The sequence below is a fragment of the Bos mutus genome, chromosome 2 (genome assembly GCF_027580195.1).
Source record: "Bos mutus isolate GX-2022 chromosome 2, NWIPB_WYAK_1.1, whole genome shotgun sequence".
Classification (NCBI taxonomy): domain Eukaryota; kingdom Metazoa; phylum Chordata; class Mammalia; order Artiodactyla; family Bovidae; genus Bos; species Bos mutus.
Window position 1 is genome coordinate 92,409,093 of NC_091618.1, and position 24,611 is coordinate 92,433,703.

At 37.6% G+C, this 24,611-nt stretch overlaps 1 protein-coding gene across 2 annotated transcripts in view; it reads left to right on the top strand.

Annotated features, from left to right (window-relative positions):
* Positions 1-24,611, top strand: part of ARL6IP6 (ARF like GTPase 6 interacting protein 6) — a 71,676-nt gene that overhangs the window by 20,037 nt on the left and 27,028 nt on the right. Inside the window, exon 4 of one of the 2 annotated variants that reach the window (XM_070390508.1) lies at positions 20,118-21,538. The exons of the other annotated variant lie outside the window; for it this stretch is intronic. Coding sequence (XP_070246609.1) covers positions 20,118-20,211 — 94 coding nt within the window. The 3' untranslated portion in view covers positions 20,212-21,538. Of the gene's footprint in view, positions 1-20,117; positions 21,539-24,611 lie in introns of those variants that run through there. 2 annotated transcript variants of the gene reach the window in all.

The window sequence follows — 24,611 nt, forward strand, 5'->3', positions numbered from 1 at the left end:
CACTCATAGGGGTTATCATTAGTCTAGGTCCTCCATTTTTTTTTAACAGATAAGGACACTGAGTCCCAAGGAATATTAGTGCCTTGCACAAAGCCAAATAATTTGCATGTGGCATAGCTGGCCCCTAACTATGCTTATTGTTTTTGTTTGCCCATCTCGAATCAATGGAGAATTTCACTGATTGAAGCAGTGTCATTTTATTGACAATTAAAGGCACTTACTGTGAGTCTTGGCTCTGTGGCACTTTTGCCCATGCAGTATTGCCAAATCCAGTTAAAGTCTGTTCTTGTTAATAAAATCTCACTTGTTCTCTCCTTCACTGTTTTCTCTCAGTGACCAGAGTGCTCCACTTCAAAATGATTTCTCCCACATTTCACATTCAGTTCAGTTCAGTTCAGTCTCTCAGTCGTGTCCGACTCTTCGCTACCCCATGAATCGCAGCACGCCAGGCCTCTCTGTCCATCACCAACTCCTGGAGTTCACTCAGACTCGTGTCCATTGAGTCAGTGATGCCATCCAGCCATCTCATCCTCTGTCGTCCCCTTCTCCTCTTGCCCCCAATCCCTCCCAGCATCAGAGTCCTTTCCAGTGAGTCATCTCTTCTCATGAGGTGGCCAAAGTATTGGAGTTTCAGCTTCAGCATCATTCCCTCCAAAGAAATCCCAAGGCTGATCTCCTTCAGAATGGACTGGTTGGATCTCCTTGCAGTCCAAGGGACTCTCAAGAGTCTTCTCCAACACCACAGTTCAAAAGCATCAATTCTTCGGCACTCAGCCTTCTTCACAGTCCAACTCTCACATCCATACATGACCACAGGAAAAACCATAGCCTTGACTAGACGGACCTTTGTTGGCAAAGTAATGTCTCCGCTTTTGAATATGCTATCTAGGTTGGTCATAACTTTCCTTCCAAGGAGTAAGCGTCTTTTAATTTCATGGCTGCAGTCACCATCTGCAGTGATTTTGGGGCCCCAAAAAAACAAAGTCTGACACTGTTTCCGCTGTTTCCCCATCTATTTCCCATTAAGTGATGAGACCGGATGCCATGATCTTCGTTTTCTGAATGTTGAGCCTTAAGCCAACTTTTTCACTCTCCACTTTCACTTTCATCAAGAGGCTTTTGAGTTCCTCTTCACTTTCTGCCATAAGGGTGGTGTCATCTGCATATCTGAGGTTATTGATATTTCTCCCGGCAATCTGGATTCCAGCTTGTGTTTCTTCTAGTCCAGTGTTTCTCATGATGTATTCTGCATATAAGTTAAATAAGCAGGGTGATAATATATAGCCTTGACGTACTTCTTTTCCTATTGGGAACCAATCTGTTGTTCCATGTCCAGTTCTAAGTGTTGCTTCCTGACCTGCGTACGGATTTCTCAAGAGGCAGGTCAGGTGGTCTGGTATTCCCAACTCTTTCAGAATTTTCCACTGTTTATTGTGATCCACATAGTCAAAGGCTTTGGCATAGTCAATAAAGCAGAAATAGATGTTTTTCTGGAACTCTCTTGCTTTTTCGATGATCCAGCAGATATTGGCAATTTGATCTCTGGTTCCTCTGCCTTTTCTAAAACCAGCTTGCACATCAGGAAGTTCACGGTTCATGTATTGCTGAAGCCTGGCTTGGAGAATTTTGAGCATTACTTTACTAGCGTGTGAGATGAGTGCAATTGTGTGGTAGTTTGAGCATTCTTTGGCATTGCCTTTCTTTGGGATTGGAATGAAAACGGACCTTTTCCAGTCCTGTGGCCACTGCTGAGTTTTCCAAATTTGCTGGCATATTGAGTGCAGCCCTTTAACAGCATCATCTTTCAGGATTCGAAATAGCTCAACTGGAATTCCATCACCTCCACTAGCTTTGTTCGTAGTGATGCTTCCTGAGGCCCACTTGACCTCACATTCCAGGATGTCTGGCTCTAGGTGAGTGATCACAGCATCGTGATTATCTGGGTCCTGAAGATCTTTTTTGTACAGTTCTTCTTTGTATTCTTGCCACCTCTTCTTAATATCCTCTTCTTCTGTTAGGTCCATACCGTTTCTGTCCTTTATCGAGTCCATCTTTGCATGAAATGTCCCCTTGGTATCTCTGATTTTCTTGAAGAGATCTCTAGTCTTTCCCATTTTGTTGTTTTCCTCTATTTCTTTGCATTGATTGCTGAGGAAGGCTTTCTTATCTCTTCTTGCTATTCTTTGGAACTCTGCATTCAGATGCTTATCTTTCCTTTTCTCCTTTTCTCATTTCTTTTCTCATTTCACATTACCTGTGCACAAATGCCATCTCAGTTCAGTTCAGTCCCTCAGTAGTGTCCAATTCTTTGTGACCCCATGGACTGCAGCACACCAGGCTTCCCTGTCCATCAACAACTACTGGATTTTGCTCAAACCCATGTCCATTGAGTCAGTGATGCCATCCAACCAACTCATCATCTGTCATCCCCTTCTCCTCCTGCCTTCAAACACCACAGTTCAAAAGCATCAATTCTTCATTGCTCAGCTTTCTTTATGGTCTAACTCTCAACATCCATACATGACTACTAGAAAAACCATAGCCTTAACTAGACGGACCTTTGTTGGCAAAGTAATATCTCTGCTTTTTAATATGCTGTCTAGGTTTGTCATAGCTTTTCTTCCAAGGAGCAAGTGTTTTTTAACTCAAGGCTGCAGTCACCATCTGTGATGATTTTGGACCCCGAGAAAATAAAGTCTCCCACTGTTTCCACTGTTGATGTGGCTGCAGATTTATAGTTATCAGCTTGTTAGATAACTCAGTGATTATCATAGGTCCTGTCTAGGGTTAAAATGTTAGTTTATAATCTAGAAATAAATTTAGTTGGGAAACGATAATGTATGTGATGGGTCTAGCAAAAAACACAATGTAGATAGCTCATTAGTTTTTTAATTGAGTCAAAATTTGCAATAAAAGTGATGAAAAATATATTTTAAAAAGTCATTAAGTTTGTCTGGCTAATAGGACTTTTACATAGAGTCAGAGGTTAAGGGCGAGTATTTTTTTTTAAGGTCCAGTATTCTTTAAGAAGTAAAGGTGTTGTTTAATTTCAGTTGATAGACAGAAGTCTTAACTGCTAGTGTGCTCTTGTTTGATCTTATTTAGGTTAGAGTTCCAATTTAACAGCATCATTCCTTTAACATTTGAGCCAAGGTGTTAGCATTATAGGGATAGCACTATTATTTTGTTCTGGAAATACCCAGAGACTTATTTCCAAGGAGGAAAAACTAATGCTTATATTTAAAGTTTCTAAGGATATGGGAATATTTGTTAAAACAAAAAATAGACATCACTGTAAGTTTTCTTAGATAGCTTTTAAAGGAGACCTAAGCCCAAAATTTGAGTGAAAATTATTACTCAAGTAGCCATTTTTAATTATCAGAAATTAGCAAAATATTATATTTTTGTTATAACTCAACTTAAAGGCAGTATTTGTGTTGCCAGTGAATTTAAGGTTCTTGCTTCATCATGAAAGAATTTGGAGACAAAATAATGGGTTAAAAACTGGACGTACTTAGAGAAAAACACACTTACCAGACTTGTAGACAGCGAGTACAGCCATGAAATTAGAAGATGCTTACCCCTTGGCAGGAAAGCTATGATGAACCTAGACAGTATATTAAAAAGCAGAGACATTACTTTGTTGACAAAGGTATGTACTCTCAAAGCTATGGTTTTCTCAGTAGTCATGTATGGATGTGAGAATTGGACCGTAAAGAAGGCTCAGCACCAAAGAATTGATGCTTCTGAATTGTGGTGCTGGAGAAGACTCTTGAGAGTCCCTTGGACTGCAAGGAGTTCAACCCAGTCTATCCTAAAGGAAATCACCCCTGAATATTCATTGGAAGGACTGATGCTGAAGCTCCAGTACTTTGGCCACCTGATGTGAACAGCCAATTCATTAGAAAAGACCCTGATGCTAGAAAAGACTGAAAGCAAAAGAGTAAGTAGGTGAAAGTCGCTCAGTCATGTCTGACTCTTTGTGACTGTCCATGGAGTTCTCCAGGCCAGAATACTGGAGTGGGTAGCCTTTCCCTTCTCCAGGGGATCTTCCCAACTCAGGGATGGAACCCATGTCTCCTGCATTCCAGGCAGATTCTTTACCAGCTGAGCCACAAGGGAAGCCCAGGAATACTGGAGTGGGTAGCTTATCCCTTCTCCAGAGGATCTTCCCCACCCAGGAATTGAACTGGGGTCTCCTAATTGCAGGTGGATTCTTTACCAACTAAGCTATGAGGGGAGCAAAAGAAGGGGTCAGCAGAAGATGAGATGCTTAAAGAGCATCACTGACTCAATGGACGTAAATCTGAGCGAACTCTGGGAGATGGTGAAGAACAGGGGAGTCTGGCCTGCTACAGTCCATAAAGTTGCAAGGAGTCAGACATGACTTAGTTACTGAACAACAGCACCACTCCACAGAATATGGGCCGTCTCAGAAGGTGAGAGAGCCTTGACATATGGTGTGGTTATTTTTTATGGGCTGGGTAATTTCATAGGCTAATGAGTGGGAGGATTATCCCAATTAATTTGGGGAAGGGGCAGCAGCTTCAGGATTAAGCCACCACCTACTTCTTGAACTTTTATGGTTAGCCTAGAACTGTCATGGGCCTGGTGGGTGCATCATTTAGATACTAAGGTATTACAGGGAGCATATGATGAGGTTCAATTTTCTGCCATCTTGGACCTAGTTGATTCTAACCAGTTTTTGTCATGTCCTATGGCCAATGGCACCCCACTCCAGTACTCTTGCCTGGAAAATCCCATGGACGGAGGAGCCTGGAAGGCTGCAGTCCATGGGGTCGCTGAGGGTCAGACATGACTGAGCGACTTCACTTTCACTTTTCACTTTCATGCATTGGAGAAGGAAATGGCAACCCACTCCAGTGTTCTTGCCTGGAGAATCCCGGGGACGGGGGAGCCTGGTGGGCTTCCGTCTATGGGGTCACACAGAGTCGGACACGACTGAAGTGACTTAGCAGCAGCAGCATGGCCATATCATTGTTTTAAAGGTTGTTCCCTTCCCCCTCCATTTTGTTTCATTTGTACTTTAGATGCCTCTCAAATGGTCACATCTGCATTTCCTAAAATGTTAAAATATATAGAATTTGATTGGCAATCTGTACTGAATTTACAAACTACTGTCTTCCGGGTACCGTTGGATTTTTTGTCTGGATCACTCTGAGTTATCCACCTTTCTGCTTCTTCCAACCACAAATGATATTTGTGAATATTAGGACACTCAATTTCTAATGTGTTTCTAAAAACAAACACATGCTTTTAATTCAATTTAAACATTTCTGTACAGTCTTTTTTTTTTTAATTGTGTTGCAATGGTATTTGGTATTTGCAGAGTAAATTACAAGTAAGAAAGAAAAGTGAACAGTTGATTTTCATTTGAATTGCTTTTTGATAAACTGTTTTTGGTAACTTTTACAGAATGAAAACGCATCTCACATGTTATTTCGTGTGTAATGTTCTGGATGTAGTCAGATGCTGAAATATTTAAGTCTCCATTACATTTGTATGTGAAAGGGTTTTCTCTAAGTTCTTGTTCTTAATACTGGGGCCATTATTTTTCTTACAGGTTAAGATATAGTACAAACAAAATAGTAAAATCATAATAGAAATGAGGTTATGAGTTCTTGATCAGTAATAAAAGTCTTGAAGATCAAGACAAGTAGGTGATTTAGTATTTAAATTAGAAGTTTCTTTTCCAAGCACACAAGATTTAACATTGAACACAACAAATTGATAGTGTGACTGTTTTATACAGACTTTGGAGAGTTGCCGCTTTGTGAGATCAGATATTCTTTATTGCCATGGACTAATGAAACAGATGTCAGATGGCTAATTGCAGTTGGAGAGAAGCTACTGACAAAAGAGATAGATCAAGAACTTGGCCTTGCTATTTGAGTATCATGAAGTTTCATTATCTATCATTTCATTATTCATTATCTTCATTCTAGGGACTGTTTGGAGCCATCAGTTGTAAAGCTGTCACTATTAATGAATATATTGATGGCATTGCACAGAGGCTTCTTGAAGGGTTAGAATATATACATGTCTTCTGTATTCCATTAAAATTCTAAATGGAGACTTAAATAGATGTAACAAAATCCTGTAAGAAATCATATTAAATATTCTTGGTTTCTTTGTTACTTTCATAAAGGAATATAGCTGCTGTTTGCTTTGCACCTATTTGCTATGGCTTTTGCTTACACAGATTTACAATGTGTTATGTATGGGTTGCTGAATAGACATGGGTGTCCATATGCACAGAATAGCATGGATAAGAAATACTTAAGAGATAGCACTTGGTAATGTTGTACTTGGAACCCTTTATATGTGTTCAACAATCTTCATAAATTATGAGTCAGCCTGGTATGTTATAAAGAGCTTATAAGTCAGGAAGCAACTTCCAAATGCAGGCTATACCATATACTACTCAGAAGAACTTTTGAGCAAGTCATTTGGTATCTCTGAACCTTAATTTCCTCCTCTCCAAAATGGGATTGAAAGCAGTGATATCTACACTCATAGGCAATAAATATGTTTACTAGGTAAAGCAACAGGTACATCAGATGATAAATCTGATATAGTCCCAGAGCTTTTCTTTCCTTTCCTTAATTCAAGCTGGATGTCTGACTATGGCCTACCACTGGTTGCAAATTATCTTTTCTTGAGTAATTGTTATTTATCTTTAGATTTTTATTCTTTAAATTTTTTCCCCTTTCTGTTCTTTTGATAATAATATGCTCTTTCTTATATTAAATAATGCTAATAGTACATGGTAGTGGTTTTTAAACCTTGTTCTTGGCAAAACAAGTTTGTCAGCAAAACATGGTGTTATTTTTAAACTGACTTATGAAATCCAAAGTCTTGGGAATCCCATTGTTTTTAATACTGTTTGGCCTAACTTTCTAACAAATAAGGACTTTGTCTAACTAAGGACAGTATCTAGGACAGATAGATGTCCTTAGGCATTTTTCTACCTCTGTACACTGATGAATATAGTTAACATGTTTAGTTCCATTTGCAATCAAGTAAACTGCTATATGGCTTTCCTGCCGGCTCAGTGATAAAGAATCTGCTACTAATGTAGGAGACGCAGGTTCCATCCCTAGGTTGAGAAGATCCCTGGAGAAGGAAATGGCAACCTGGCACCTCACTCCAGTATTCTTGCCTGGGAAATTCCATGAACAGAGGAACCACGTGGGCTACAATTCTTGGGGTCGCAAAAGCGTGGGACAGGACTTAGCAGTTAAACAGTAACAACAGATTGCTATATATAAGTAAACTAGACTGTAAGTTAGTATGCAATTTCATCCAACCAGATATACATTTATTTCTCTTTAATTTTCAGGAAACTAATACAATGAGAAATAACTTAAATGCACACATTTTAATTGCATGTTAAAGAACTCCGCTCATTGTTAGGATCTTTCAGTGCCTGTACGTTATTACGTTAGTTAATATCACAGCAGCAAAACATAGGTTGTGATTCAATTAAAATTTCTAGTTGGTAAAATTCTAGATGAGGCATAGATTATAAGAGATCATAAGGACTAGAGAAGTTGGCAGTATAGCTGGGAAACTAAGGAAAAAGAAAATCCTTTTTTAAAAATGAGCTGCTTAAAGTTGATATTTTGAATTCTATAACATAGTCTACCATTGTGTAGATTGATAAACCAACTTGCTTCATTAAAATGGTGGCTACTTTATAACTGATACTTACTCATAATGCGCATCTTTAGCCTAATTACCAGGCCGAAGAGGCAATGGAATAAATGCTCAAAATGGCTTCTCTGTCCATGGGATTCTCCAGGCTAGAATACTGGAGTGGGTTGCCATGCCCTCTTTTCAGGGGATCTTTCCAACCCAGGGATAGAACATGCCTCTTATATTCCCTGCACTGGCAGACAGGTTCTTTACCACTAGCACCACCTCAGAAGCCCATGTATTTTTAAGAATGATGCATTATAGCTCAACATTATGTGTGTGTGTGTGTATATATATATATATATATATATATATATTTATTTATATTTATATTTTTTCCTTATCTTAAGCATCTTTTAAGTAAATGTTTTTCAAGATGATCCTTAGCTCAGGATTATTGTGAAACCTTGAAGTCAGTGCACAGTCATATTTCTAATGCTTTTATATTTTAATAGCATTTCTATTTCAAATAGTAATTGAGAAATTTATTTGTTAGGAGAGTGACTGATGTAAAATTTATCTTTATTGATATTTTTATGATTATAGAATTAATACATGTAGCACAGAATTGTATAACTTAGTTAATGGCTGCAGAATCTTATTTTGAATAATGCTGAATTAACTAGTGTGAACAGACTGCAGATTATACTTCAGATTTAAAAAAAAACTATACATATGTAAATATTTCTGTTTTTATACAAGTATAATCATATAGAACATATTTTTTAATAATTATTTCTGTACTTGTAATCTTGATTACTAAAACCATATGACTCTAGACATACATATGTGTGTATATGGTGTGGTGTATGCACTTGAAATACATCATTCCCCCCAAATATAACTACACCTTCAGTTCACTTCAGTTCAGTTGCTCAGTCGTGTCTGACTCTGCAACCCCATGGACTGCAGCACGCCAGGCCTCCCTGTCATCACCACCTCCCACAGTTTACTCAAACTCGTGTCCATTGAGTCAGTGATGCCATGCAACCATCTCATCCTCTATCATCCCCTTCTCCTCTTGCCTTCAGTCTTTCCCAGCATCAGGGTCTTTTCAAATGAGTCAGCTCTTTGCCTCAGGTGGCCAAAGTACTGGAGTTGCAGCTTCAACATCAGTCTTTCCAATGAACATTCAGGACTGATCTCCTTTAGGATGGACTGGTTGGATCTCCTTGCAGTCAAAGGGACTCTCAAGAGTCTTCTCCAGGACCACAGTTCAAAAGCATCAATTCTTAGGTGCTCAGCTTTCTTTATAGTCCAACTCTCACATCCATATATGACCACTGGAAAAACCATAGCCTTGGCTAGACGGACCTTTGTTGGCAAAGTAATGCCTCTGCTTTTTAATATGCTGTCTAGGTTGGTCATAACTGTACTTCCAAGGAGTACATGTCTTTTAGTTTCATGGCTGCAGTCACCATCTGCAGTGATTTTGGAGCTCAAAAAGTAAAGTCAGCCACTGTTCCACTGTTTCTCCATCTGTTTGCCATGAAGTGATGGGATCAGATGCCATGATCATTGTTTTCTGAAGGTTGAGCTTTAAGCCAACTTTTTCACTCTCCACTTTCACTTTCATCAAGAGGCTCTTTAGTTCTTCACTTTCTGCCATAAGGGTGGTGTCATCTGTATATCTGAGGTTTTTGACATTTCTCCCGGCAATCTTGATTCCAGCTTGTGCTTCATCCAGCCCAGCATTTCTCATGATGTACTCTGCATATAAGTTAAATAAGCAAGGTGACAGTATACAGCTTTGACGTACTGCTTTTCCTATTTGGAACCGGTCTGTTGTTCCATGTCTAGTTCTAACTGTTGTTTCCTGACCTGCATACAGATTTCTCAAAAGGCAGGTCAGGTGGTCTGGTTTTCCCATCTCTTTCAGGATTTTCCACAGTTTGTGGTGATCCACACAGTCAAAGGCTTTGGCATAGTCAATAAAGCAGAAATAGATGTTTTTCTGAAACTCTCTTGCTTTTTCGGTGATCCAGCGTATGTTGGCAGTTTGATCTCTTGTTCCTCTGCCTTTTCTAAATCTAGCTTGAACATCAGGAAGTTCACAGTTCATGTACTGTTGAAGCCTGGCTTGGAGAATTTTGAGAATTACTTTACTAGCGTGTGAGATGAGTGCAGTTGTGCGGTAGTTTGAACATTCTTTGGCATTGCCTTTCTTTGGGATTGGAATGAAAACTGACTTTTTCCAGTCCTGTGGCCACTGCTGAGTTTTCCAAATTGCTGGCATGTTGAGTACCACAGTTTCACAGCATCGTCTTTTAGGATTTGAAATAGCTCAACTGGAATTCCATCACTCCACTAGCTTTGTTCGTAGTGATACTTCCTAAGGCCCACTTGACTTCACATTCCACGATGTCTGGCTCTAGGTGAGTGATCACACCATCGTGATTATCTGAGTCTCAAAGATCTTTTTTGTACAGTTCTTCTGTGTATTCTTGCCACCTCTTCTTAATATCTTCTGCTTCTGTTAGGTCCATACCATTTCTGTCCTTTATTGTGCCCATCTTTGCATGAAATGTTCCCTTGGTGTCTCTAATTTTCTTGAGGGGTTAGACTTACAATCTGGTAAACTAGCTAATATGATAGTTTTAGTCTTATTCTCTGGCACTTCATTCTAAAAATATTTTGCTGTATTTTCTCCTGACAGATTACTTCGAAATGTGTTTTTTTTAAGGCAAAAGAAATATAAATGTATATATGCATACACAGTTGTACAATGCATCCAATGTGTAGCCACTGTCTTAGCAATGTAAATATACACAAAAACAAGAGAGGGACAAATGGGAGAATTTTTTTTTAACTTCTGCATAGTTTCTTACCTGATTTCTTATTCGAGTTATCTGTCCTATAACATTCTAAAGAAGTCAAAATCTGTTTTAGGAACATAATGATAAAGTGAAACAAATACGTTTTATCATTGTTCAACTTATGTATTTTTTTGTTTAAAACTGTAGTAACTTTGAAGCTTTCAAGTGTAAAGCAATTGGGATAGATTTTTGAAGTGGGATAGATTTCTGAAGTGATAATCTCTTAGGAAATCTCTTTGCTAATTTATATATTTCCTAATAGTAATAGTATTTACTTTGAGGTTTTTAGAGTCACTAGAGGTTCTGGCTGAAGAGATTTTGATTCAGTATGTCGGGGTACATTCTGAAATTCTGTGTTCAGAATTCTCTATTTCAGAATTAGCCTTGCCTGGAATTCCCAGGCAAGGCTAATATATTGCTAATCTATGGATTATACTTTGAATAGGAAGCCTTTATGACAAAAGTTGGCAGACTTTTCTGTAAAGGACCAAGTGGTATTTTGGCTTTGTGGGCCATGTGGTCCCTGTCACAACTCTTCAGCTCTGCCACTGTAGCACCAAAGCAGCTAAAGACAGTACATAAAGGAATGAGTGAGACTATTTTCCAATAAAAAGAAACAGGTGGCAGGACAGGTGTGTCCTAGTTTGCTAAGCCTTCCTTAGAGGACCACTCTGAAATTAGACATTACTTATAAAGTTTCTAAAGATCTAAGAAATATATGTATATACACACACATATATGTTTATAAGATCAAGTGGGCTTGTCTGTTCAGCTTAGTTTTATAGATGTCAGGATATGACACACTTTTTTTAAAACCCCATTATAAAATGGGGTAATTTATAATAATAATAAAAATATAATAATATAATAATATATATAATATAATATATAATAAAATATAATAATATAATAATAATAATAAAATGGAAGTAATTTATAATAATTATTTCCCCATGGATAGAATACTGAAGTGAGTAGCCTTTCCCTTCTCCAGGAGGTCTTCCCAACCCAGGGATTGATCCCAGGTCTCCCTTATTGCAGGTGGATTCTTTCCCAACTGAGCCGCAAGGGAAGCCCATAGTAATTCCTTCACACTTAAATGGTAAATGCGTTAACTTTTACTGAACATCTAAGTTTTAGTGAATAAATGATGATAAAGTAGTGATAAAGGGTCCTCTAAAGGCCATTTGAACAAACAAGAAAGCTTACAGCTTGAGGATGTTTAAAATTATAACAAAATTGGAGAAGGAAATGACATCTCACTCCAGTATTCTTGCCTGGAAAATCCTATGGACAGAGGAGCCTGACAAGATACAGTCCATGGGGTCGCAAAGATTCGGACATGACTGAGCAAACACACACAGAACAACACAAGACAGTTATAAAAACCCGTTGTATTAACTTTACTCACTTCTTTTAGATTGTGAGTCTACAAGTTACTTTTTTCCCAGGTACAGTAAGTGTTTTTCAGGATTAAGAAATCAACTAGGAGAAATAAGTTGTTGGCAAGAAAAATAATTATAATAGAAACTTTAAAATGGGAAGCCAAAGTAAATACATCAAAACTTGGTTACAGTTGTTAGGAACTATAAGTAAAACTAGCTTCCTTTTACCAGGCCTTTGCAGAGAAGGAAGGATGAAGTGCCTGCCCTGAAAAATTGTAAAGTTATAGAGGTAAAAGGAAGGTCAGGTAGGAGAGAGCCTGCAACAAAGCTAGCAAAACGTTGCAACAGCAGAAGACCTCAAATCCATTCTGAAATGGGTCCAGTGCTGTGGTCCATATAGAAAGGATGAAGAGACTAAGAGATGAATCATCCAAACTAAGATCTGAATAACTTGAGTTCACAACCTTCATATTCTGAACTAGAATCTTACTAGCTAGCACTATCCATCCATGCCTAGAGAATCCCATGGACAGAGGAGCCTGGCGGGCTACAGTCCATAGGGTTACACAGAGCCAGACACAACTGAAGTGATTAGCAGCACATCCGTCCATCCTACATCCCTGTCCCATTTTTTTTCTGTGTTTATTCTACATACTTTGCATTTTAGTTTTCAGTGGACCTCACTTCCAGTTTCATGAAAGGTCATTGTGAGGGAACTTCTTGCTTCTTCCTCCCTCTTTCATGAAATTAATTACAAACTTAGTTTACATCCACTTCCGTCATACCATTTTTCCTTGTATCTCAGAGGATAAAGGGTTCTTCTCCCTGCCCAAACTTAATTCTACAAACATTCAAGTTTCTCCTGTGTTAGAGAAAATATCTTCATGCCTAAATCTCTTCATAGTTAAGTATCTTTTAAGACTAGAGAAGAGATAGTCCCTGCTTCACAGTGAACTTTAGTTGCTACCACATATGTTGTGCAGTCACTCCTAGACTAAAATTTTTTCTCCTTAAATTGACCACAGAACTCTTAATTACAAAATTTAAAATTCATTTTCAACCCATTATTTGAAAGTTTAATATTCTTTTTCAAAATGATTTTCTTTCTTAATTTCTCTGACACTGCTCCCTTCTCTTTTGTTTTGTTTTTTCTTTCCAGCTTTCTGATCCCTACTTGGCACTTGTGGAATCCCTTTTCATAAGCTACTATTCTGAGAAATAGACTTCTGAGTCTGTCTAGCCTATCTTGAGTCTGTCTTCTGAGAACCTCCCTTTTAATTTTCATTTGTATTTCCTGTTGCTTACTAGGAGTTTTTACTTCAGTGTCCCATAGGTATTTGGAGTTTAACACATCTAAAATTTTCCACTTGTATCAACCTGTATTTTGGGTTCCCTATCATGGTGAGTGATGTTTCATCTAGCCAGTAAGGTGGGAAACCTGGCCTCACCTTCAGTTCTTCATTCTCTCTCATTAACTCCAGCCAGTCCAGCATGAAAAATAATGGTTGACATTTATTGGGTTAATGATTTTGTGCTCAGTACATTCAAGACACTGCAACAAGTACTTGTTAATATTATCTCTTTCAGTCTTCACAGGAGCACTAAAGAGAGGAATTATTAACCTTACTTTAAAGATGGGAATTAGATTTTCAAGGAGGCTAAAGTAGTCCTATAAATATTAGAGCCAGGTTTAAACCCCCCTACCTCCACCCCGTAGAAGGAGAGTTAGTTTTCCAAGTCCTTCTCTCACCATGCTGAACTATTAACCATTTCCTGCATTCTCTACATGTTGCCCCTGCACATATTGTTATTTGTTTAGAATGCTGATTTCATCATACTCAGTTTTAGCTCAGGTACTGACTGTTCTTTTAAACTTAAAATCTCTCCCCTTCTACAAACCAAACAGCTCCTTCGTCTTCTAAGTAATGCTGTCTGCAGAACTTTAACACTTAGGACACTATGTCACTAGACACATCTTTGTCTCCCATGTATATTACCTGGTATAAAGAACTCATGCTATAAATTTTGGTGAAGTTTAATGGAAAGAGAAGAAAATTTTAAAATAAAGAACTTTAATCAAAACAAAATGATAGTGCCACAGAACACAGAAATACAGATCAGTGGAGCAGGATAGAAGTGCAGAGGGAAAGCCATGCACTCGGTCCCCAAGTCCATGACAGGCGGCGAGAATATACAGTGGACGAAATCAGTGCGCTCAGTAAACAGTGCTGGGATAACTGGACAGATACATATAAAAGAATGAAATTAGAACATTCTCTACCACCATATACAAAAATAAACTCAGTGGATTAAAGACCTAAATACAAGACTGGATACTATAAAACTCTTAGAGGAAAACATAGAACACTCTATGACATAAATTGCAGTAAGATCTTTTTTGATCCACTTCCAAGAGTAATGAACAAATGGGACCTAATTAAAAGCTTTTGCACAGCAAAGGAAACCATAAAGGAAATGAAAACCCACAGAATAGAAGAAAATATTTGTAAACAAAGCAACCAAAAAGGGATTAATCTCAAAATATATAAACAGTCCATATATCTCAGTATCCAAAAAAAAAAAAATCAAAAAGTGGACAGAAAATCCAGATAGACATTTTGCTAAAGAACACATACAGCTGGTCAAAAGGCATATGAAAAGATGCTCAATGTCACTAATTACTAGAGAAATGCAAATCAAAACTACAGTGAGGTATATCACCTTATACTAGTTAGAATGGCCATAATCAAAAAATCAACAAACATTAAATGTTGTGAATGGTGTGGAAAAAAGGGAACCCTTCTACACCGTTGGTAGGAATATAAATTGGTGCAGCTACTATGGAAAACACTATGGAGGTTTCTTTAAAACTAAAAATAGAGCTACCGTCTGATCCAGCAGTCCCATTCCTGGACATAAATCTAGAGAAAACCATGATTCAAAAAGATCCGTGCATTACCATGTTCATTGTAGCACTATTTAGATAATCAGGACGTGGAAGCAAACTAAATGTCCATTGACAGAGGACTGGATAAAGAAGATGTGGTAAGTATATATTACTCAGCCATTAAATAGAAAGAAATAGTGCCATTTCCAGTGACATGGATAGACCTAGACACCATCATACCTAGTGAAGTAAGTCAGATGGAAAAAGACAAGTATCATATGATATCGCTTATATGGGAAATATAAGCACATGGTACAAATGAACCTATTTACAAAACAGAAATTGAGTCACGGATATAGGAAACAAATACAGTTACCAAGGGGGAGAGGGGGTGGAGGGATAAATTGGGAGATTGGGACTGACATGCATGTGCTTGCTATGCTAAGTAGATTCAGTTGTGTCTGACTCTTTGCAACCCCATAGACTGTAGCCCTCCAGGCTCCTCTATCCATGGGATTCTCCAGGCAAGAATACTGGAATGGGTTGCCATGCCCTCCTCCAGGGAATTTTCCCAACCCAGGGATTGAACTGCTCCCTTATCTCTCCTGCATTAGCAGGCAGGTTCTTTACCACTAGCGCCACCTGGGACATATACACACTACTACTGTAAGAACCTACTGTATAGCACAGGAGACTCTTCAATACTGTTTAATGACCTATAGGAACAGAATCTGGAGAAGGCAATGGCACCCCACTCCAGTACTCTTGCCTGGAAAATCCCATGGATGGAGGAGCCTGGTGGGCTGCAGTCCATGGGGTCGCTAGGAGTCGGACACGACTGAGCGACTTCACTTTCACTTTTCACTTTCACTTTCATGCATCAGAAAGGAAATGGCAACCCACTCCAGTGTTCTTGCCTGGAGAATCCCAGGGACGGGGGAGCCTGGTGGGCTGACGTCTATGGGGTTGCATAGAGTCGGACACGACTGAAGAGACTTAGCAGCAGCAGCAGCAGGAATAGAATCTAAAAGAGTGGATATATGTGTATAAATATATAACTGACTCACTTTGCTGTACTGCAGAAACTAACACAACATTGTAAATCAACTCCAATAAAAAAAAAATTTAAAAAGTGAAAAAGACTTGCTCCAACAACAGAAAACGGAACTGTAGAGTATAAAGGGTGAATGTAATATATATTGTTTTTTCCTTAATGAGAGCATTTCCTCAGGGAGGAAAGCTTTCTCTTTGAAATTCTAACCCTTATTTCTTAAATAACACTGGTAAAGTTAATTGGAATACTGACAGTTTCATCTTCCTCAGCAATTTGTGCAAGTAATTTGTTGTATCATTTTGTGTTTCTGAAAGAAATGTGAGAGAAATGCTTTGCAAGTGATTGAAATATGGTGAGGTTTAGTATTTTCTTACAGATTTTGGGCTTGGGTTAAGAATTTCTGATTCCAGGTAAAGAACTGATAGTTACTCCAGTCAGAGCTCACACAGCTTAAAATTTTTTTGGCATTAGAGATTTCTTGGCTAGGGAGAGAATGAGCAGTAAAAGGCAGCTCAGATGTGTAAAGAAGGAATAGATTAGTATCAACTAGTCATCCTGTTTCCTATTGAGCCAGTCAGACACAGACAAATAGCCAGTTGATTGTTAATGTAAGACTTTAATATAGTTTCTTACTGGCAAGCAGGGAGCTTTCTGCTCAGAGAAAAATCTGTTGGCAGTGATGTTACTGTATTACATTGAAAATTGAAAGAGTTCGGTCATAAGAAGCATGTCTGAAATGTGGAAAATATGTGAGGGAAAGGAAATAAAGGAATGAATATAGTATATGAATGAAGACTTCAAGAAAGTGAAGACTACTGTGTAGTATTGGCTCAGACGGTAAAGAATCAGCCTGCCATGAGGGAGACCTGGGTTCGATCCGGTTGGAAAGGTCCCCTAGAGGAGGGCATGGCAACCTGCTCCAGTATACTTAGCTAGAGAATCCCCATGGACAGAGGAGCCTGGAAGGCCCCAGTCCATGGGACCACAAAGAGTTGGACACGACTGAGCGACTAAGCACAGCACTATGTAGCACAGACCTTCAGTTAGGAGTCAACCAGACCATGATTAGAGGAAAAGCAATCAATACGAAACATGAAAAAAGAGCTGCCAATCTGTTTGGTCTCTCTCTGAAATAAGGGTAATTTATTTGAGACTTATGGTAGTGGCTTAGTCAGTGCTTTAATTTGTAGTTCAAAAGTAAGACTATACTTAGTTAAATTGCCAGAATCATTGAATTAACTTGAATCTTAAATTTGAAATGTATTCCATTCCTGAATAAATGAAAATAATTAAGGTATAGTTATTGCATGATTTAGTCACTTTACAAGTTTGTTAGATATCAATATAACTATATTGCTAGAAAGCACATTTCCAGACTACAAAATCTAGATCTAAATAGTGGAAGTCTTGAGTTCCCTTGTGAATTATAAAGGGAGAAGTGATGATGAACTTTTTGGAAGAGGGTAATTCCAAGCAGAAACGCACACACAAACACAAACCTGTAGTTCTTCAGTCTCTTTCTTCCCTCCACCTCTTGAGTCTGCTTGTATGTTCCTGTTCCTCTGTTTTGATTTGGGTTGGGTCTAGATTTAGGTGTTTTACTTAGAAGCAAGAATTGAAGTAGAAGATCAAAAGAATTTTTCAGAATCTCATCTATAGCTAAGCTTTCTTTTCCATAGTAGATAGCAGCTAACATTTATTGATTATTTGGTTATGTGCCAGATACCTGATTCTCGTAACTTTATTATAAGAGTAGACTTTCTTTGTATTTCCATTTTGGGAAATTGAGGCTCAGTGGTCAAATTCTGGCTTCATACCCCTTGAAAGTGGCAAAGCTGGCCGTCAAAACTCTCTCTCAGACTCTTAACCACTAACAGGATTCACATGAGTTCGTTTTTGTAGGATTCTTTATTATTAGAAAGGAATTCTTTAGATTCAAAACAAGATAGTACCTTCTTATAACTAATCTTTTAGGATATAGAAAGAGTTGTATTATTATGAGCTTTGCTTTGTAACCATATTTTTTTTCTAGTATTTTTTCTTATTAAATGTTTCCCATTTATTTCCGTTTTGATTTCAGAAATGTATTGTGGTGGAATAGAACTATACCTCAGCATAATAAAATCCACAGTTAGGAATTCTAACATTTACTTTAGGAAACATCCTGGTTTTGTCATTGAGGTCTCTGTTTGTTTCTGTATTTATTTTTAAATGGTCAAATGAATAGCCAGGTGTTAAATTTTTGAATTAGTATGTTAAATGAAGTCACATGTTAATTTTAATTATATTGGGTTGGTCAAAAGTTTGTTCAGGTTTTTCCATAACGTCTTATGGAGTATTTGACAAAGGGGAATCAAAGTACCTTCAGTTTTTTTACAGGACTTCAAAGGTCACAAGTAGGTCATAGAAAACCTGCCAAGGGTTCTGTATATCTTTTTCAGGGAGGAAAATCATGTGAATTTAAAAAGCAATTTTAAACTAGAAATTGCTCAAATATTTTTAGTCCCTTGCCTGGCAGTACATGCATGACAACCGCTACAGTGTTCACAGTGGGAGCATGGTATGTCTGAGGTGGTAGAAAGAATAAGAACCACTGCTCTGGAGTATTTCTTCAATGTTATTAAAATTCATTGTTTTACTGGTTTGTGAGATCCACTGAGCATTTGAGCTTGTACATCTCAGTAAAATTCAATTATGTCAGCATTGTAGTTATTATAATTTCCTAATGTCTAATAAGCTGTACTTTAGAGATTTTTCTATTTTTATTGGAATGTGGGGTCTCAAACTAGTAAAAGAGAACAATAAAGTCCTGAAATTCTGTTCCATGATTAACTTTGTTAGAGTGAATTTAAATATTCTCAGGTCAGTGATAGGTTTTGTTTTGTTTTTACAATGAATGATAATGTTGACAGTTACAATTAGATTTCTGTTCACCAGTTTTTGTTAGAGGAATTTCTTTTTCTTAAAGGGGCAAAGTATTTAGTGTTATCTCTTTTATTTTACCAAATAGTAGGTTATACAGCTAGGTAGAATGCCCTTATGAGCAAATGAGAAGCATCTTAAACTAGTCCCAGATGAGAAGGTTTGAGTGGAGAGAGTAATAACTCCCATGGACCAGAACAGGAGGCTCTCAGAATACAAGTCGATTACAAATCGTCTGTAGTCCCAGGTGAATGCAAAGGGGCTGTTCTTCGAAAAGTGTAAATTCTTTAGTCTTTGCTCCTGATTTTACTGGACTGGAATCATTATAATAAGATGCTCTTCAAATATTAATTTTTATCTAAATTCTTCCCTGTCTTTGATTTGTGCTTATTAAAGAGGACAAGGGGCATGGTAACCCTCTCAGTCCAGGACCCTTATTATTTAATACTTAACAACTTGACATTCTTACTACTACTAGTATACCTCCTTCTATGTCCTTAATTTGGATTGATCTACTGAGAAGATTCTTTTCTGCCTCTTGACACCAACTGGACACTACCTTCTATTCTTTTTAGCATGTCTCATCCTTATTAGGATAAGCAAAGAGTATTACTGCAATAGAGTTAGTGTAAAGAGTGTTAAGAAAATGTAGTAAAATAAGTAAAATTGCTCAATGATTAAGGGAACAAATGTCAGGGGAAATCTGTGCACATGAGCTAGCTGGCCCTCATAGTAATCATAAAACCTCATCTTTACTGACACTTGGGAACCCACTGAAAGCCACCTAAATTAAGTAACCTATTAAGTTGAAAACTGTAATGTTTATAATAGACATTATCTGTTAATGATTTACATATGGACGAGTGCTGTTTTTAGTGCTCAGAGAAAAAGTAGAGTTTCATGTAATCTAAAGAAAACATGGTACAAGTAGGACAAATACTGGAAAAAAATATGTATTTTAAATTACCAGTAAGAAGAGAGTGGGGAAACCAATGTTAATTTAAATAAAAAAATATGCTTGTAATATATTAGTAACAAGATTTATATTTTAGAATTAGGTGATGGTACATGTGACTGTGAAGCACAGTAAAGAAATTACGGGGATCAAACAGCATTTTACTCCAGTTAATGAAATTGAAAAATTATATTTGATAACAAGACAGTTTTACTAATCCTGCAGCTGTCTAATATTCTTTTTTAACTTGTGTGTTAATGTATAAACAGTGTTTGGGAAACGTGTTTCCAGGTTGTAAGCATTTTCAGTAAAAACTGATGGTGTCTTTGCTATTCCAAATTACATTTTCCTTTTTTCATCTGTTTTTTTCTCCCCCTAGGAAAATGACCGGACATTCCTTCCACATGGGCTACAGTATGGCAATTTTGAATGGCATTGTAGCTGCTCTTACTGTAGCTTGGTGCCTCATGTAAACCTGCACTGAAGCAAAGTACTGGACAAAACTTAGTCATGATTACTTTGTAATAACAGAACATCACTGCCTATTCAGAAGACCAAGAAAGTTGCTGCTCATTATGTGGTTCAGATATAAGTCATATCATCATCATTATGGAGGACTTTTTCTAGAGCCGAGGCATTGGAAATATATAAGTATTCAGTTTCAAGTAGTTCTTAAAAGTATAAGATGTTTACCTCATCTTTTTACTTTTGTGTGTGTTGTCCTTATAAGTTGTAGAAAACATTTTAATGGAAATCAAACTCAGAAACCTAGATGCAGAACATCCTGTATCAAAGCCCGCTTTTCCATGTATATACTACATTTTTGCTAAGAAATACTGATAGTACTTTTGAGATAGAAATATTTCTTATTTATTCATTGTATTAGAAAAGCAAACAATGCCTACTACTTTGACATTTTATAGAAGCTACTTTTAAATCAGAATATTTAGTTTTCAATATATAATCAATAGAAGGTGCACTTATTTTTTTAACGGGGTATGGTTCTTTGGGTTTTTTTTTTTTTTTTTTTTTACATACTTTCCTACTATATATTGAATTTGTATCTTTTTAAATTGTTGCATCTAGGCAAATGTAAATGTTATTTTTTTATCTGGTGCAAACCTAATACCTTCCATTTGTAATAAGTATTTTGTCTTTTTAAGAAAAGCACATTGGCCTCACATTTAAAAATAAGTAAACTTATTTTTAACAGAAAAGTAACTGAAAAAAGTTTAAGTATTTAAGGAGTGATAATACTGAGGAAATTTAAAGCTGTCCCCTCTTTCCATTTTCACAGTGCCAAATGTTTATCTTGGTGCATATGTGGTTACTTCAACAGAACCAATACTATCTTGTTTTTAATAAATATAGACTTGACATTTTTATATTTAGGAATGCTTGAATTAGTTTGTTTTTAGTCTCCAAAATTTGGTTACCAAAATAGAAAAAGTATTTTGATACAATGTGTGTACATGTATAATTTTTTATGTATAGTTTCCTTATTTTCCTATTTAAATGTTCTTTTGTAATTGTGTGTTTTGTTTTTGTTCTCATTCTAATTAAGCCTTAATTGTTCCAATTCCTTTCTAAATACCTGCTTAGGAATAGTCACTTGAATTTTAGAAAGATGGACTATTTAAAATACTGTTTTCCCTGGCCATAGGAAAACCTGCCTTAGGATAGCACTGTGTAGCAAATTTAGTAATAAGCACTGCTTATTCAGGCCAAATGGGAAATGAATATATACATTTGTTCATGTTACCTGCTAATTGTTGTTACTGAGTAAATGATTTAATAATGTTTCTAAAAGTCTTAACCTTTTTTTTCTTTTTACCATTCAAAAACCTTTCATTGGAAATGCCAAATGCTGCTCTCTCTAATTTAAATTATCTAAAGTGTTTAGATTAATAGGGGAAGGGGGTGTTCTTGTAAGGCACACATGTTACACACACATACACACATCCCATGGCTTAATTATTCCACACACACACTCACATACACACATATCCCATGGCTTAATTATTCCTTGCAGAGTAGTGCTTCCTGTCTTCTTCCCCACCCCACGAACCCTTCTCCTTCTACCTTCCCCAGCAACCTTGGCTCCCTTCCCCAGCAACTATTCTCTTGCAAAGGAATGTACAACTAACAGAGTCAGTTTTTCTTCTCTCTGCCCCAAAAACTCCCCAACACCCTCAAATTTGGATAACTTCTTCCTGATTTTTATGTCTTATGACTAAGAAAAATCTAGTAGACCATTTACATGTAAATATAAGATACTATATATAATATGGATACATATAAATATTCAGTATGTATCTCTTAAGCTACTTCTTCTGGAGCTCTGTTTCTTTTGGACTGGTGCCGGGGTCCAGCCCCAGCAGGATCCAGGGAATCCCTCAGGATGACGGTGTCAGCGATAAGGAAAGTAAAAGGGGAGAGAAAGAGGCTTGATCTTCCTTGGTTTACACAGAAAGCCAATAAAGCTCCTATGTCCCAAGGAGTCATCCTGAAAGAAGAACAGAGAGAGAAAGAAAAGGAAAGAAAGAATGACACGGGGAGACCAAGCTTTGGTGAGCAAGGCCCGTAACTTTATTTTCAAAAGGAACTTTTATACCTTGACTTGTACATAGAGGGAAATGAAAGATGTAAAGTCATGCAGAGTCAGCCCAAACATTACATCTATTTTGTCTTTATCAAAACCAGGGTTTTTTCTGCATACCTTTCCCATAAACAATGTTGTGTACATTATCTTCTGGCCTTGGAGGCCTGTGGACATTTTATGACCCTTTTTTGATAAAGGCTGTTCAGCCAGAAAACTTATTTTCCCTTGAAGTGTTTTTTCTTTATATTTCTAATCTATGTCAGCCTCAGAAAATGCTAACAGAGTTACGTTCTGACGGAGCAAAGGTGCAGTGAGTTACAACTACGAAAGAACCAATTAGCTCAAAGGTCTGATGTGGTTAATTCCAAGGCTACTACTTGTTTTTCTTACATTCCAACTATGTTAACCAATGCACTCCCAGGTGCACAATGGATAAGGGATATGGGCACTTGGCAGCGAGCATTGCCTCAACAATGAAATCTACACCAGCACTACTCTAATAGTTTTTAACTCTTCGAAAGGCTCTATATTTTTAGAATGTTTTAGGCTTCCCGTGTCTCTCACTGTTGGGAGGCTGTGAACAATCATGTGTGTTAATTGCAAGAGTATGGATAAACCTGTCAGGCAAGCTAGAAAGCCATCAGAGGGGTTTGAATTGAAACACTTCTATCATGCCCAGGAGACTTATTAACTAAAGCCCTAAGTTGACTTTTTCCAGAGAAAGGTGGTCGGGGATAGCCCCCTGTTAATGTTGGAAGAGTTGGTGAAAGGCACAAAATAGTAAGACAGACAGATTCTGGTTTTGGAGTAGATGCTCGAGCAGATCCAGGGGGTCCCTCGATTCCTGATCCACCTTGCTCATCAGGCCTCCTCCACATGACCTGTCATGGGTGGGATCTCCCGTGCTGGCTCCTGGCAGACTGGGAATCCTCTTTCTTGGGAAACTCCTCTCTGCAGTCTAACATAGGATGCGAATATAAATTATCCTACTTCCTTAGCAGAGTGATTGACTGAGGATAGGTACCTAACCAAAGCTAGGCCGCTCCTAGTTTCTCATCTTCCCTGACCACAGTAATTGAAACAGGAATAAAGACATGACTTAAATTAGGCTAGTCTCTTCCCAGAATTTCTCAAGTTGAAATTCAGGTAAATTAAGCTGGAAAGATACAAACCCAGGAGATGCTGGAAACCAGGGTTTAGCCAAATTCAGTGGGACAGAATAAGGCTGACATGGATATTGCTAATAACATTTCCTATAGTCCCTGACTCTCAGTGGTGACCCTGCCATTCTTGAAATTCAGTTTATTTACAGTTTTGGGAGCTAGAAGTCCAAGAATAGGGTGCCAGCATTATTGGGTTCTAGGGAAGATAGCTGTCTTATTGTGTCCTCACTGGTGGGAGAGAGGCTAGCTGTCTTCCTTTATGAGATTAGAAAGATTCTAACCTCATAATGAGGGCTCCACTCTCACTTACCTAATTACCTCCCAAAGGCCCCACCTCCTAATACAATCCTGTTGAGTGTTAGTTTCAACCAGTGAATTTGGTGGTATTCAGGGGGCACCAAGGTGCAGTCCATAAAATATCCAGTAGCAAAAGTAGATTCTTCAAAAAGATAAGACAGACTTCTAGTAATAAAACAGATCGTAAAAGAGATTTTCCATGTTTGTCTATTTTTCCCTTTCTGCCTGTTTACTTGATTATATCAGGAACTTGTTGCAAGCAACAGATACCATCTGACTAACTTAAGGAAAAGGAATTTAGTGGAAGGTTATCCAGTGACTCTCAGAACTGGTAGGCAGGAATCAAAAAAGTACTGAAAGGTGAAGGAGGAGGAAGCAAAGGAACTGTTTGTTGGTTGGAACAGTATGATCAGGATAATAAAATGAATCCTTGTTGTCATTTGTTTTTGTTCCTTGCAAGATCAGCTCAAGGATCAGAGTCTTTGGAGAGATTGCCAACTGAGCAAGATTTGGTCATGTGCCTCCTCTATTTAGCTTCTGTAATTTGGGATGAGCAGCCCCCAAAGATAAATATTCACTACAGCTCATTCTTGACTGTTCAGTTTCCCCTCACATACTATTCCTTTCATACTTGAATGTCTAAAAGTAAAGCGTGCCTAACAGTACAGCTATCATTTACTACATCTGAGGCCAGAACTTCAGAGTATGTTCATTCTTCTAGTTTTGGACATTCTACAAAATATGCTCTTTTTAATCCAAATGACAGGAAAGAGAAATTTCTTAAAATACATATTGTATATGACATCAAGAA